At 38.3% G+C, this 15308-nt stretch overlaps 3 protein-coding genes and 3 non-coding genes across 10 annotated transcripts in view; 1 reads left to right on the plus strand and 5 right to left on the minus strand.

Annotated features, from left to right (window-relative positions):
* Positions 1-2615: 2615 nt before the first annotated feature.
* Positions 2616-2698, minus strand: Trnal-cag. The gene has a single exon. It is a non-coding gene; the product is annotated as a tRNA-Leu (tRNA).
* Positions 2699-2923: 225 nt separating this feature from the next.
* Trnal-cag lies at positions 2924-3006 on the minus strand. Its single transcript has one exon. It is a non-coding gene; the product is annotated as a tRNA-Leu (tRNA).
* Positions 3007-5104: 2098 nt separating this feature from the next.
* Positions 5105-5187, minus strand: Trnal-cag. The gene has a single exon. It is a non-coding gene; the product is annotated as a tRNA-Leu (tRNA).
* A 100-nt stretch (positions 5188-5287) lies between these two features.
* LOC116801132 lies at positions 5288-6186 on the minus strand. The gene has a single exon (XM_032718932.1). It carries the CDS (start codon positions 6166-6168, stop codon positions 5326-5328), a length of 843 nt encoding a protein of 280 aa, XP_032574823.1. The 5' UTR covers positions 6169-6186; the 3' UTR covers positions 5288-5325.
* Positions 6187-6301: 115 nt separating this feature from the next.
* Positions 6302-7763, minus strand: LOC6604808. The gene has a single exon (XM_032718934.1). The coding sequence runs from the start codon at positions 6804-6806 to the stop codon at positions 6339-6341; it is 468 nt and encodes a 155-aa protein (XP_032574825.1). The 5' UTR covers positions 6807-7763; the 3' UTR covers positions 6302-6338.
* Positions 7764-8040: 277 nt separating this feature from the next.
* LOC6604813 (sterile alpha and TIR motif-containing protein 1) overlaps positions 8041-15308 on the plus strand; it is a 38403-nt gene continuing 31135 nt past the window's right edge. The window contains exons 1-2 of one of the 5 annotated variants that reach the window (XM_032718924.1): positions 8041-9170; positions 9235-9359. In XM_032718924.1, coding sequence (XP_032574815.1) covers positions 8663-9170; positions 9235-9359 — 633 coding nt within the window. In that variant the 5' untranslated portion in view covers positions 8041-8662. Of the gene's footprint in view, positions 9171-9234; positions 9360-11304; positions 11671-14203; positions 14370-15308 lie in introns of those variants that run through there. The other 4 variants (XM_032718921.1, XM_032718920.1, XM_032718922.1 and 1 more) reach the window with 4 other exon arrangements.

Below are 15308 nucleotides of genomic sequence, written 5' to 3' on the forward strand. Positions count from 1 at the left end.
GCGTGTTTGTTTGTGGGAGGGGAAAAAAATACAAATTTGCATATATGTATGTAGAATGGGGTGGGGAGTTGCAGGGGGTGAAGTCCAAAGAAAGCACCTGCAAACAAGTTGCAGAAAAAAGCCGGTTCCAACTGCTTGTCTTAAACACACTTAATTAAAGATGCAACTTGTGGTTCTTAAACATTTAAGTTCCAACAATAACCCACGCAGCCATGGCGGTACTCATTAAATGGGAATTCACTTAAGGGCACTATTATTATTTATTTATTACTTAATTTCTTAAGAACGTATTAAAGTTCTCATTAATGAACGCATTACAAAATCAAGAAAATTAAGAATTTTTTTTCATTTAGTCTTTCCAAAAAATGTTTAAATATTAATGCCCTTATCCTTATCATTTTTAGTTTTCTTATTAGTTTTGGTCGTTTTGCATTGCACGTGCAGCGGTTTGAAATTAGAGAAAAAGAGACGGAGAACAGATAAAATTCTCCCACGCATAAAAAATTAAGAAATTCAAGCAAACAACAAACACGAACAAATTATTTCTCTCTCTTCGTTTCTCTGAGAGCGTTTCTGCGATCAGTGCTGCCAATTTTGTGGTAATATTATCTGTCTTTATGTTAACCTAATTTTGTGGTTTATTATTTATTTTTACTTTATGTTTTGTTTATGAGCCTGCATTTAGCTTATTGATCTTCGGGTGTCACCATTGTCCTTGTGCTGAAAAACTTTATTCCAAAACATGGCCCTTGTTTCATGAGATCTAATCGATCTGCGAACAAAGGCATTTGTGACGGGAAAAAAGCCAAGTGGGCAGCACTGCCCACGTTCACGATCTTCGTCTTCGCTCGCCGCTTTAAGCTCATTTCTGCTTCATTCCGCCTGCATTCGGCTGGCGGCAGCGTCGCAGTAAACATCGCGCGTGTAGAAGAGCGGCAAAAGCGGAGGTCGCGGTGTGTGTCTGTGTTTTCCATAATTTCCACTGCGGATTATAATAATAAACCGAAATGCGGGCTATAAAATGTGTTTAGTTATGTAGAAAGATTTTTAATTCCGAAGGAAACATCCAAGCAACCGGCAACGTGCAATTACGAAATTCTGTCTGTGACATGTGTGTTTGTGTGTGTGTGTTTGGTGCGTGCGCTTTTATTTTGGCTGCGCTTCCATGTGTGCGTCTATAAATAACAGAAATAACAAAAATAACAGCAACAACAGCAGCGGCAACAAAAGGCAAAAAACCAAAGAAGCGAAAAAGCTAAAAATGAAATATCAACAGCATAAAATGACGGGTTGATTGACTTGCAGGAATTTTGAAAACAAAAAAAAAAAAAAAAACACGAAAATCCCACACTTTCGGGTAAACGCAGTTCTCAGCCTGCGATTATCGCACATCCAGAAGCTACAGCTTCCGTTGTTTATCAAAAAACGCCAGCGAATCGCCGTAGAAACGCACTCGAATCGCCCCAAAGTTGCACTCTCTGTAAGTTGAACATCCGAATTTAAAAGTAATTCAAAGCTATATATTTGTAGATTCTTTCCATAAATCGAAGTTTTTCTTACTTTTAGTTTATTTTCGATTGATAATTTCATAGTACGCCCTCGCGATTTTATATACATATCCGTAGGCCGTCCAATTTTTCCTAAAATGGAATTTTCTATGACCGCAAACAAAAGAACAAAGAAGTTAGTCATTTACTGATTGTAAAACTAAAACTTTACAGGTCACCAAATAAATTTTTTTATTTTTAAAAGTTGAATTCAAGGCTCAATTTTATTTAATGTCACAAATAATACTTTTACCCTTAAACACACAACTTAAGGGATCTTAATTTTTTTCAATATAAACTAATGAGACGATTTCCAACAAAACAAAATTGTTTCTGTGCACTTAAGATTCTGTGTTTGTGTGTAACTGAGTGAACATAAAGGCGTTTTTCTGCAGAGTCATAAACTCCGAAATTGTATACATTTTGGGGATTTTTTGGCTTTTCTGCTCATACACACGTCAGTGCAACGCCTTTAAAAACTCACATAAAAGTCAAGTCAATCAATGAAAGGGCAGCCAAATAAATTACCCACAAAAGAGTAAAACAACAAGTAATTTAAGCGTTAAACACAGACAGCGAAGGCGCCATGAATTATCACCCTCCATTTTGGAGAAAAGTCTGCAATTAATTCAAGCAAAAAGTTTATTAAAATCGAATTAGTTTTCCACCAAAACTAAACAGATGACACCCACATAGTCTGAAAACAACGAGCCCCAATGGAGCCGCAAGTGCGGAATTTTGGCAATTCCGGGAAGCATACATATGGTTTATCTGCCTGATCCGCCGCCTGCGATCTTTCTCTCTTGGCCAAACAAATTGATTTGCGTATTCCCACATGTTTTTCCGTTATACATTTTCAATTTCCATTTCACTTGATTGAAGTTTTGGCCTTTTGCACATGTTTTTGTTTACGCCTTAGCCAGTACACCAACACACGTGCACAATTATTTAGATTCAAGCAATCGAATTGTTATTCTTGGCTGGGGCAACTAAAAACTGACCAAAATAACTTGAATAAATAAGCTATTTGATTAGATAGATAAATATAAAAAGGATAAAAAAATGTCTTGTCAGAAGTGGGATTCGAACCCACGCCTACAGAGTAGACTGCGACCTGAACGCAGCGCCTTAGACCACTCGGCCATCCTGACTATGAAAGTAACGAGAACCCGAAAACGCCGTGTTAAAATTATAACTATTTCCAGCATATTCTTTTAATTATATAAATTAAGAGCATTTATTTTTATGTGTAAATATATTTAAGAAAGAATAAAAAGAACAATTTTAGATAGAAATTGAAATCAATAGATTATAGGAAATGTTAATTAATTAATCGCTAATTAAATGTAATTAATTTTTGAACAACAAAAAATCTTTGTCAGAAGTGGGATTCGAACCCACGCCTACAGAGTAGACTGCGACCTGAACGCAGCGCCTTAGACCACTCGGCCATCCTGACACATGGGATGAGTATACAAAATACGCGTTTTCCATTGCGCTCGCTAATTCGTTCGCCCTTCATATGGTTCTGCTATAAAAAGTGGTTTACAAAAAACTGCCATAACTCTCGGGCTGATTTAACTGTGCGAGTTTTTATGCAAATTAACCAACTTTCTCACGAGAAATAAAACCGAGGAATATGCTTGTATTCGCCGCTTATAATTGTGGACGTTAATTTGCTGGCATTACACAACCAATCGAGAGTTAAATAACAAGAACTGTGCAATTTTGTGACGGAGTAATTGCGAATTAAATCGATTCGATCAGCTGCTTTGCGGTTGCACTTTGTACAAACGCCGACAACTGTTTACAAAGTCGCTTGCGTACAGATATATCTTATCTCTGGGTTTCGGGGTGGGGCTGGCGTACAAATCGCAGACAATCGCCGCCAACGAACAAAAGACAACGAGGCCTTTCAGAATACCTATATCTCGCGGATTTCCCAAAAAGCATAACTGGAAAAGAGGTCAAGACCCGTAGCATTCCTCGATTCGAGCCAAAAGCGAACTGGCTAATAATAATCCGGTTCAAGGGGGCGTGGCGCATCTTGGGAACGGAACTGGGGTACAAAAAACCGAACCCTTCTCATTAAGCGGCGTTCGTCTTTTGCTGTCTTTTAATATTTTGTATTATTTATTACTACTGCTCAAAGCTGCGCGCCGCGTAGTTCGCTTTTTCGTTGGGGAAATGGATATTTTAATGAGTTTGGCCAGCACTCGACGACAGTTTTTGCGCCGCTCACTGCTCATAGTGGGAATAATTCCAATTAGATTTTGACACTGCCTCGAAAAGATACATATTCGCTGGCGAAGAATAGACGGGCATTGTTTATGGCTTTCCTTTGACTCGATGCCGACATCTTCATACGCATATAGTACAGATAGATATGGCCATAGACAGATGTCTGTGAGTTTGCGAATGGACGTAATTTGCATTTGCGCATTTTTCCGCTAATTATTTGTTTATCGCAAATCGAAACGAAAAATGTAAAATCAAATCGAAAAATGTTTTGACAAGCGTCGAGAAATGATTTCTGCCATTGAACTTGTTGCCTTTCCCTTGCTGATATAGTTAAAATAAACAAATTACAGTGCACTTGAAGTGCTAGTGCGGAAAAAAGAAGCAAACAGACGACAGACAGCTAAAACTCAGTTTAGTTCCAAGGCAAGTCTGGCTTGATAAGTTATACTCATTTATAATCATCGAAATGGGTCAGCAGCACTGCTCAAGTCGAGCAACAATTGCGCACGCAATTTTTATTAATTTAGAATGCATCAAAAAACCATTAAACTGCGGAAAAATATACCCACAGACATGACAGCATTTTAGTAAGGTGGGGGCATGCGAATTGGCTGAGGGCAATATAAGACTGACACAATTTAGTCAGCAAAGTGTTGGTTATGTTTGCATTTCTCTTCTTTGCCTTATTTGTTTGTAAACAAAGCAAGTCGCAGCTGACACAGTTGGATTGGATTCTGATTTCGATTCCAATTCTGATTTGCAGGGCAGGAGCTCAATGCCATTTGGCTGGGTCAGTTCTGCGGTTACTATATGCAAGAGAATATCGTCAAATCCACTGCGTCGACAAATTCGGAACGGGAATCAGCAGCATTTGTCGTACAAGGTCTGGACGGGTTGCCTTTCATCGCAGTTTTGACTGGTTATCTGAACTGGGAGGGGATTCGTGTGGTCATAAACCTGAATTTGGCTCTCTTTCAATAATAGCACACAAACCATTTGCTCACGGTCAAACGTTTGATGAATGACTTTGCATCGCAGTCATGTTCAGGCCGTGATAAGCTGGTTTGCGCCACGCCTAATGCACTTTAATGCCCCCATTGATTACCCAATATCATCTGAATGGAGCAGCATCATACAACAACAAGATAGTGGACCAATTGTCAGCAGGGCGAGAGAAATTACTTGTGTGGGATTAAGGGGGATTTACCCAAGCCAGCTTTACAATAACGATTTAAAATATGTGGTTTGGACATGCTTTATCTAACGAAGAAATGATTTCTTAATTAACTAAGTTTTTTTTAGGTTCCAAAAAGGATTGTCAGAAGTGGGATTCGAACCCACGCCTACAGAGTAGACTGCGACCTGAACGCAGCGCCTTAGACCACTCGGCCATCCTGACCTGCGAGAATCGGGTGTCAAAATATCTTTCGCCGAAAAGAAAATCTTTTACCACAAATAAATAAATAAAAAATAAACGCAATTTGTATTGCCATGGCTCTCAAATAAATTTAATTTTTAGTTCAATGCCCTGCCTGCATCAGCGGCCATAGATAATGATCAATGCCCTCAAAAGTTCAAATATCAGCTTTCGAGTTATGTGCTCCTTTAAGGCCTCCAAGTGACTGCGAATTATAATTTCAAAATTATCCACACTTTCCAAGGTGCAAAGGTGCAATGTTATGGACATATTGTCAGTCAATAGTACTCGGGAAAGCTTATAGAAGTCCCTCAGAAATTGTTCCAGGTATTGAAGGTTCTGTGTGCCAGTTATCTTCCTATATTTGCCGAATATTTCTTCTATATTTTCTGCGGTAATGGAAGTGTTTAATATTTCAAAAGAAGTATTTTGAGCATAGGGGTTATCCATATTTGAATATCTCCAATATCCCGGATCAGCTATGAATAAAAACTTACTGCAGATGCTGGACTCCATTTCTGAAAGAATCTTGACCACATTTTTATTAATCAAGTTATTGTGCAGTAGAACAAATTTCATGGTGAAATTTTTCAAATTGGGCAAATCCTTTTTTATTAAGTTGATCAAAATATCACAGATAAATACCTCCTTTTTTGGAACTTTTTCGTCCTCAAAGACTCCGAAGTAAATGATTAAATGGAAGCTTTCGAAAATGCCACAAAGACTAAATATTAGGGCACTGTACTTGTCGTGCAAAGATATTGTCTGAAATGTCAAGAAATACGGCTTCTTCTGACTTTCATCTGGAAACTTCTGGAGAATTTCCTGTGTAAACTTCATGTATTTATATTTTTTTATTTTGTGGTGGAGAGGTCTTTCAAACAGATCCTTGCACTTTTTCTGATCATCTTTTGTCAACTCGTTGAAGGATTTTAGGGTATTAATGAATAGCTTATCTTTCATTATAATAGTAATTTTAACACTCGGTATTTGGTATTTAATGAAAAGACAAAGCCAACTTTATTTATTTTTAAATTAGAAAGAAAAATTTCCTTTATATTTAATTTTTGAGATATTTTAATTAAATCTTTTCATTTTAGCTTTAAGTAAAAATTTCCTTTCCTTTTTTCAATTTATTTGCGACGCCGACGTATTACTGATGGCCTAGAATTGTTTATCACGGGCAGATGTCCGGCTGTTAGCTTCATCTTCCAAGATTCCAGTTTCGAAGCCGTCTTGATCATGGGTGTGAATGTCAGGATGGGTTTCATCGTGAAGTGGGCTTGATAGTACATGAAGCTACGAGGCGTTGTGGCCAGGAAGATGGCGGTCCAGTTTGGGTACTTTAGAAGGTGCAGGGAGTGCGGGATGAACTTATGCAGTTGATCGGAGAAGAACGATAGGTTGATGAAGTACCTCCTCTTTTTTCGGGGGATGTTGTTTTCCACGTTGATCAAATACCAATCCAATCCATAACTGTTTGAAATACTGAGGGCAACTGGTTTTAATAAGGGCGCGATTTCTAAGGACTTGCGCTTTTTATCAGGGGAATCAGATGAATCCTTCGAAGGTGACTTCGTAGTTTTCTGCTGGATGTCCATGTTTGCAGTTATTATTAGGTAAAATTTTCCTTTTCTTTTGTCAATTTATATGCAAGGCCTACTTAGTACTGAACTTGACCGCACGATTAATGGAAAAGAATTTAATCGAAAGCAAGTACGATAACTTTTTCCAGGGTGATGTAGTTACAAAAATGTGAAAACCATTTATCATTGCCCAGATATTGACACGCCCCGTCAATATAAATAATTGCTAATTGCTAGCCATGATTAATGTCTGGCATCTTTTGGAGTTCGTTTGAAGAGCTTCGGCTCCGAAAACATTCGACTCGCTCAATTTGCATAATTGCAATTTATTGTAAATCCGTGTGCAAATATGCAAGAAATTTGCAGCAGCTCTTTATGGCAAACCAGAGGCCAACGGCTTTTCACAATTTGAATTTTGGATTTGTTCAATCCGACTGCCTGTTGGTTTTTCAGTCATATGCAAATCGCTCTGCGACTCTGACTTTGGATTTTAAATCCCACTAATTGTTGGCAACCCCTGGGACCGATAACCCAACGAAACTCTGTATTATTTCGTGATAGTCGTTTGCCAATCAATCAGTGTGTGCACTCCATCGGACATTGTTGCTAATTAGTTGTCAAATGGGCTTAGCACTGCAATTGTACATATGGTTGGTTAACGATTCAGTAATTGATAAACTATTGCTAGCTCTTATTATGTAAGTATTATGTTATAAGTTGGAATGGAGTAGTATTCTAATTAACGTATACCTTCCATTTCTTGGTTTAAAATACTTTTAATGACTTCAAAATCTGTTATGTGGTTATAATAGCACTGTAACTATTACCTAATCATCAACATCATAGTCGACTATGTTTTCATGTTCTCTTTAGCGAGTTCAAGGGCACTCTTAATTCAGACGATCTTTCAACCCACAATCTTCTAGACAAATAAAGTCTAGAATTCATTCACGTTTCCAAGTAATTTAACTAAAACGAATTTCGCTATGTCTATATACTGATGACCATATGTGTGTATATATTTATTACAGATTAACCCGAGAATTAAATGGCGTGTGGCTTTTATGGTCGCCGGTCCCACGCAAAGTCACGAAAATTGGACGTAGATTTCTCATTGTCGGAGATTTCACATTTGCCCGACCACCACGTAGCAATTCTCAAGTTCAGCTGTAGAAAATTAAAATGCTTTGTTAAAGCGCAGTGAAAAAGTGTGTGACACAACTGAAAACTTGGCAGATAACAATTTCCGCGTAAAACAATCCTGCGGACTTTTATCATTTCGAAGAAATAATTCTACGGTATTGAATGCAAGTGGGTCAAATGAAAATGAGTATAAATTAAATTGGCACGTTCCAAGAAACTGCAATTTCAACAACTACGACCATTGTAACTTATTTATAGTGCTGCTTAGCCTTTTTACTTTATTTGATTAGGCTTGTGCATATATAATTATGCAATCACTGTAGTTCCCGTGAACGCGACCAGGCAATATCAGCGGACAATTCATTGATAAAAAACGTTGACAGCAAGGGCTATAAATTAACAAGTGCCTAAAGAGGAGTAACAATGAAAAAACGTTTAAACAGACCGAAGTGTAACAACAAATAAACTATAATAAATTGTTACGGATGTCGTAACAAACTGTAGAAACAAACGCGTACAAATTATAAACAAAACAAAAAACACTACTTTGTATCATTTATATTCATACAATTTAATTTTATGAAATCTAAATCTCAGCAATAATTTAAACCACAAAATAAAGAAAACATTTTACAGCGAAATATTTAAGAGCTATAAACAATAACAAGTGCCTCAAAAAGTATATATAGAAAGAAAAGCAGCGACAAAAACAAACCGAAAATCAAATAATGAACTCACCACAGCTGGCGCCCACCACTGCGCAATCTCACCACGCTGAGAGCGCTGACCAAACAACGCCGCCTGGAAATAAATATGCGCCTGGAAGAAGGCTAGCTGCGCGGCAAACTCTTCGATTGGCGATACCGAAGGCGCAACCCGGTGACCCACTGAACCACCCAACGAGTGTGGGTGGCCTGTTCCGTCCCTCCCCCTCGCAACTGCCACCGGCACCGATTTTGAAGCGCGTTCCAGCGGTCAGCGGTGGCTGCAGTGGAATACCGAAGTCAGCCTCGCCACTGGAGTCGCACCACCTGCCCAATGTCACGCCCACCACGGCCCACACCCGTTTGGGCTATGGCATGCAGGGCGCGGGCGGAGGCAGTGGCTGTTCCAGTGCCTCATCAGCATCCAATTTTCTGGGCGTGCGCAAGCCCAGCCTGATCTTGAACTCATCGGATATCCGGAACAACAACGATCTGTTCGCCTTCCCCAAGGATATGTCGCCTGTCATGAGTGGTAAGTGATGGGTATTTCTAAGATATTTTCGAATTTAGTTTGAATATACTTATTTTTCCAATAGAACACTGCCACTCGCCTATGTTCACCGACATATCATCAGCTAACAGCAATGGTTCACCAACACATCACCAGCAGCTGGGCAGGCTATTTAGCCTCAGTCCGTCGAGCATCAGAAGTTACGGAAATGTAAGTGGATTTTAAGTTATCTAGATGTATATTATAGTATATTATAGGGTAACAAAAGTTCCGGACTGCCGAGACTTGTGTCGGCCCTTTGACTTTACAAATTCCCACTCGTAATAATTGCCGATGGCTATTTATAAACATTCTCAGGGAGCAAAGGTCATGACTCACTTGGAGCTGTTCTCTGGTTTTATGGACAATAAACTCTCACTCAAGCTTTTGTTATCCCTCATTCGTTATCTTTAACAACCCCTGAGCCACTTTTTAGGCTCATTTTGATTATAGTTTTGCATACACTTAGAAAAAAAATGGTGTTCTGCACTTGGGATATATAGTACTGAAAAGTAATTAGAAATGATTAGTACGTATTTCGACGTAAATAGAACTAGTTGGGAATTATTGGCACTCTTTCAAGAATTTCTCGCTTTTAGATATAAATCGAGAATATTATTATTTTTTCCCTATCGATTCATAATTTAATTAAATTAATTTTCTGAGTGCACTCTTCGAACTAAAAGTAAACCACGATGAGCTTTACAGTGCCATATTTAAGCAAATACATAACTTACACCTCACACGCGACTCCGTCTGGATTGGGGAACTCTTGGGGATTGGGGTCTGAACCACTCCCTGAGTTGGCGACTTTCCTAAAACCGGCTTTGAGCAGAAATAACTCTCTCCCGCTCAGCGTTGCTTTACGTAAATGGGTAGAAAATAGCGTCAACTTAATTAATAAATAACATTTAGCACGTTTTCCAAACAGAACTGGAAAGAGAGCTGGAAGGCAAAGGGGAAAGAATCGTGGCAAACGAGCCCACTATACATATAGTATATAGCGGCTATAACCACAATATTGGATGGCTATACCGGGTATGAATAATCGGCATTTGGCGTTGATTTTTAGCATGGCTCGTGCGTCGTTAAGCAAATTTCTCGTTTGCGAATGCCCTTCCAAAGGTATATTGATTTACTTGATCGTTTGGTTGCTTGATAACTTTATGGTGCTATCACCCTTTAAGGTGAGCAACTGATTAGCTCCAGTGCGATTAGATGGGCCGACAACCTTTTAATTAAGAAAAGATCAGATGACCCATTTAGTGGAGTTCATTACACCTTAGCTGATAAGATGACCAGCTGGCCTTAATGTTTTGATAGTAACTCACATGTGGTCTTAACTTAAATCGAAGGTATATTATTAATAAAAAGGTATGTTGACACCACATGTATTTTCATAATTTCTATATCATACATACTTTCTATTGATTAGATACCTTCGACAAACTGTTAGGGTATTCCCATCGCCATTTCCCAACTGCAGATCAATTAATTTCGTTCTCCCCACCGTTCTTAACTATTTGACAAGCTCTTCAGCGCAAACACACTGGGAACGTGAGTCGCAGAAGATTGTTGTTAATATTATATGATGTTGGGTGTATGACAGCGCCCGAGCATATTAATTAGTTGGCAAGTTGGGGTTTGTCGGGGAATCTTCTTCCCGAGGAGAGAGCCCCAGTGAGTGTTGTGTTCTGTGGTGTTGTCGAGAGAAAAAATCGATTAGTACCAGGAGGCCCGATGTTTTTGGGGACCGAGGAGGGGCACATATAGTGCCAGTCGAAATACAAAAAAGTCAAAGTCAACTCGCGTTCTGTTCGCATTATAAAGCTCCCCAAAAAGCGGCAAACACTGGCGGGAAAAAAAAAGGCAAAGAGAGGGGCACAAAAGCTACTTATAAACGGACGGACAACTGTGTTTTGGGTCTGGCATTTTGTGGTTTTCGTCAAGAATTCCATTTTCAGTATTTGTCGAATTGAGATGCGCACCGGTTCGTCTCCGATTCCTATTCCGTTCGTATCCAAGTATCCGACTTCTTCCCGAGAATCTTTTTGTAAATACGCGAGATTAATTGCTCGAACGTTAGATCGTGCTGAACACCCGCGGAAAGTTGATGTGAAAACCGTATAGCATGGGCAATCGTTTGAGCGGCTTGTGGTGCAAGAAAACAACATTGAGTATAACCCATCAAGAAGAGCAGCAGTATAGCCGGGAAACTCGGAACGATAAGAGCCCTCCGCGTAGTGGTCATAAATCAAATCGCATTCGAACCAAGTCGAGTGGTTCCGGTGATGGTAGAGGCACTTTTCGTCTTGCCAGCGTACGCCGTTCATCACTGAGAGACAACCCCAAGAAGGCGATTAAAACCCCTTTGGATAACCCCAGCATTGCAACCGTAGAGCAAACCTTTCGGGAGCTAACCAAGCGAGCTGATCTCGATTCCAGCATGAAAGTTAATGCACAACTAATGCCCACTGTCAAGGTTAGTTCGCATACTCAAATACCTCAATTATGTCATGTGTTTTTGTTTGTATCTCTCGGATTTGAATAGCAATGGAAATAGATATGGATGCCAGAGTAAAAACAAAAGACAAACTTGAATTATTCCGATATGCTACTCAGTTCACGGCCAAAATCAAAACAAATTGTCGTTGTTGGTTTGGGTTTTGGTTTCGGCTTTGGCTTCAGATGGTGTGTCATTAGCATTTCAGGTGTGTGAAAATGCGGATGCTTGTAAGGTGTCGCGATCGGGATTAGCTGCCATAATTTATGACCAACATCTAATTGAAATTGTAAACAATAATGGCAGTCTATCTGTGGGTCTGATGAGGGCATTAGGGAAGGCAACTGGGCAAGGGTCTTTAGAGCTTGTTTGATAACAAGTGGATAATGTAAATGTCGCAAGCCCATCGGAAATAGATACTGTTTATTGACTCTTGTCAGTATTCAAGCAAATAATGTTTAATAATACCCCTAAATAGCTTATTATATCAAATGTTTGAAAAGTCGCACAATATTTCCAAATATGTGGATTAAATGTTACATACTAAGTGATTTTATTACAATCTTCAATCAACATTTTCAAGATTTTTTGGGCAACTATTAAGAACGCATTAAAGTAAAGTACTTAACATAAATTTAATCTGTTGCAAAGGCATCCTTTTAATCAGTGAAAAACCCAGTCTGACGCATAAATTACCTCTGTCCAAAAGCAAAAACCCATTATTGCTGACGTTCGATTCAGTGTGTTATTCCAGGGAATTATTGCCCCCTTCCGACTTCCAAGTGACCCAATTTCCAATCTCAAATAAATCACAAAAGTCGAGTGCAGCCAAGGGTAAGGTGAAAAACGTGTTAAGCACGCTTTGCATATAAATAAATAAACAATCTCTCGGATGCCGAAAGGGAAATGCATAAAAATCAATTACGCATGAAAATTCCAATTGAGAAAAATAAAATAACGATAAGCCATGGCGCATGCGTGGCCTGAAGGTGAAGTCCGAAAAAATTGGGCGTGGTCTGTGTCTTGGTAAAAGTTATAACCCTAGGCTTAAAAGTTACGTCTTCGGTGCGGATGCAGCAAAAGATACTAAGCTCCCACGGTGATGACTCACAGCTAAAAAACTTCTTCATCGCAACTCGATCGGCACAAGTTGCTATTGGAGACTCAATCACGGCTTTCGGATGACTCAGAGATGTTTTAGGCGAAAGCCAATTCATACATACGTAGATACACGAGTAGATACAAACAAGTACGTGGCGAAGAAAATAAGAGTACAGTAGAGGTACCTTAAAGTAAAATCTGAAATTGAGGAATGAAATTTGAAACATTATTTCTATGTCATATAGTTTTATTTTGATTAATTTAAAGAATTATTTGTTTACCCAAAAAAAACCGTGTTAATGTTAACTGCTATATTGATGTTCCTTCAACGTTATTAGCATTCATTTCCATCGCTTTTCGCTTTTCAATTTATTTATTTTTCAACAAATATTATTCTATAGCAGCGGAATCAACAAAAATATTTTTGTCCTTCTGTTCATATCAACGTGTTTACACTATACAGTGTCCATTACCTCGAGCGCTCACTGTAGTTGTGAAAGAATGAAAAGCTCACATGCTCATGTTTTGGTTTTGCTGAATGGACATGAATCACTTGAAGGACTTGACACCTGACAAAGTTGTGATTAACTTAAACATTTCTTTCAATACGATCAAAAGAAACTGGCACACTTTAGTGAGTAATTTTGTGACCTGAATAGCGAAAGTAGCCGAAGGATGCGACAGATTAATGTGAATGGAAAGATGATGAATTAGCTGAGACAAATTGCATAAGCAGTTAAATAATAAACGACCTTCTTCTGGCCAACTTGCTCAGGGTATCTGGTAAATACAGATACAAGTACACTATGTAGGTGCGGCGAACATTTTACATCAGTTCAAGGCATATTCATACCAAAATGTACTGAAGATTTTTGCTTATTTTCGCTCCACTTTGGCATTTCCTGCAAATGCGAAAGCGTACCAAAAACCATCTGATAAACAAATACGCAAATCAATTAGATTGAAAGAAAGAAAAAAATATAAAAAAAAACAACGCGGCAAAAACATGTTAAAAGATTTTTCCCATTTAAACGCACGTGTCGATTTTGAATCGATTTGAGATGATTTCTGTTTGCTCAGATATCGAGTAAATAAAACAAAATCAACGCACAAATAAATAGCTGGTAAATATAAACAATAAGGAGGGGAAAATCTAACTGAGATTTCCTAGAAAAATTCATCGCAAATCATTTGCCAAAATGCGAAAAGAAAAAGATGTAAAGGTAGTGTAAATAACATGAAATCAAATCAAACTATAATTCGCATCCAGAAGCCGAGTAAAAGCAACTTGTTGTACGATCACCCACTCTTAGCTCTTATTCTTTCTGACCGAACCACTCTGTCTCTTTCGTCTGAATTTTTCTCTTTTCGAGGCAGCCAGTCACAAAATAAAATTTCAGGCCTCAGTCTTGTGTCGAACACTCGAACGTCGAGTTCGTAGAGCGGAATCGAAGACAACGACAAATACAGAAGAGATACAATAATAAACTTAAAAATAATACAAACGATTTATTGTTCAAACGTATTGTTGTGAAATATCGAAAATGCCTAAAGATCGCTATAAATCGTAGTGAAAAGTGCGTAAGGCGTGAAAGAAAAAAATTTTCATCGATCTGTGACCATAAATTAAAATGAAAGCTAAAAATAAAAATCACAAATGTGATTAAAAATAAAACAATCACACATGTGACGTTCAACGCACAGAAAAACATGTGCAAAAAGTCTGGATAATATATATATATATCGTATATACTTGAAACTGCACTTACTGCGGAAAAATATTGTTCATTTGTGACACATTTCAAGAAATCCGAGAAAAATATACACAAAATACAAGTTCGTGGAATAGCAATGACGAAAATTAAATTTCAAACAAAAATAAATGAAACACGATATAATATACATAAAACTGCAATATATATTAAATATAATCTACATTTGTAAATGAGTGCACAGCTCATAGAAAATTCAAGAATACATTTACATAAATTGTTGAAACAAAAATTAAGTGGGCTTTTAAAACGAGTTAACAGCAGAAAACCGGTCCCAAAGCAAATGTGCTTGGAAAAACTCAAAAAGCAAAAAACTCAAATTGTTGCGTAGGCTTTTCGTCGCTTTGGCAGACTTAAAATCAATCAGACAAACGCCCACAGTAAATAAATAAGAAAAAAAAAACTCAACAAGCCAAAAGTGCAACAGAAAAAAGCGGTTAACGCCTTATGTCGCCTGTTGGCATTAGCTGCATTATCCAAGCGGAAACTCATTAGTCAGTTACATGAAGACACAGCGAAAAAAAAAAACACTGGCAAACGGAAGTGGGGAAAACCCAAGCACGTGGGCTTTTCAAATGGTTCACTCGAGTTTCTAGGTGGGCTTTGAACTTGTTCCGTGCCCAAAGGTGTGAAAAACCAGACCAAAGTCGAATCGAGTCAAGGTCTGATCCGAAAGAAGCTGTAAATGTCAAACGTATCTTATTTGCATCTCTTGCATATAATGCTCAAGCCAATGGAAAGATT

The sequence above is a fragment of the Drosophila sechellia genome, chromosome 3L (genome assembly GCF_004382195.2).
Source record: "Drosophila sechellia strain sech25 chromosome 3L, ASM438219v1, whole genome shotgun sequence".
Classification (NCBI taxonomy): domain Eukaryota; kingdom Metazoa; phylum Arthropoda; class Insecta; order Diptera; family Drosophilidae; genus Drosophila; species Drosophila sechellia.

Excerpts from the sequence above, each read along its gene's own strand:
- LOC116801132 (XM_032718932.1), bottom strand. The coding sequence starts at position 6,168 with ATGAAAGATAAGCTATTCATTAATACCCTAAAATCCTTCAACGAGTTG.
- LOC6604808 (XM_032718934.1), bottom strand. The coding sequence starts at position 6,806 with ATGGACATCCAGCAGAAAACTACGAAGTCACCTTCGAAGGATTCATCT.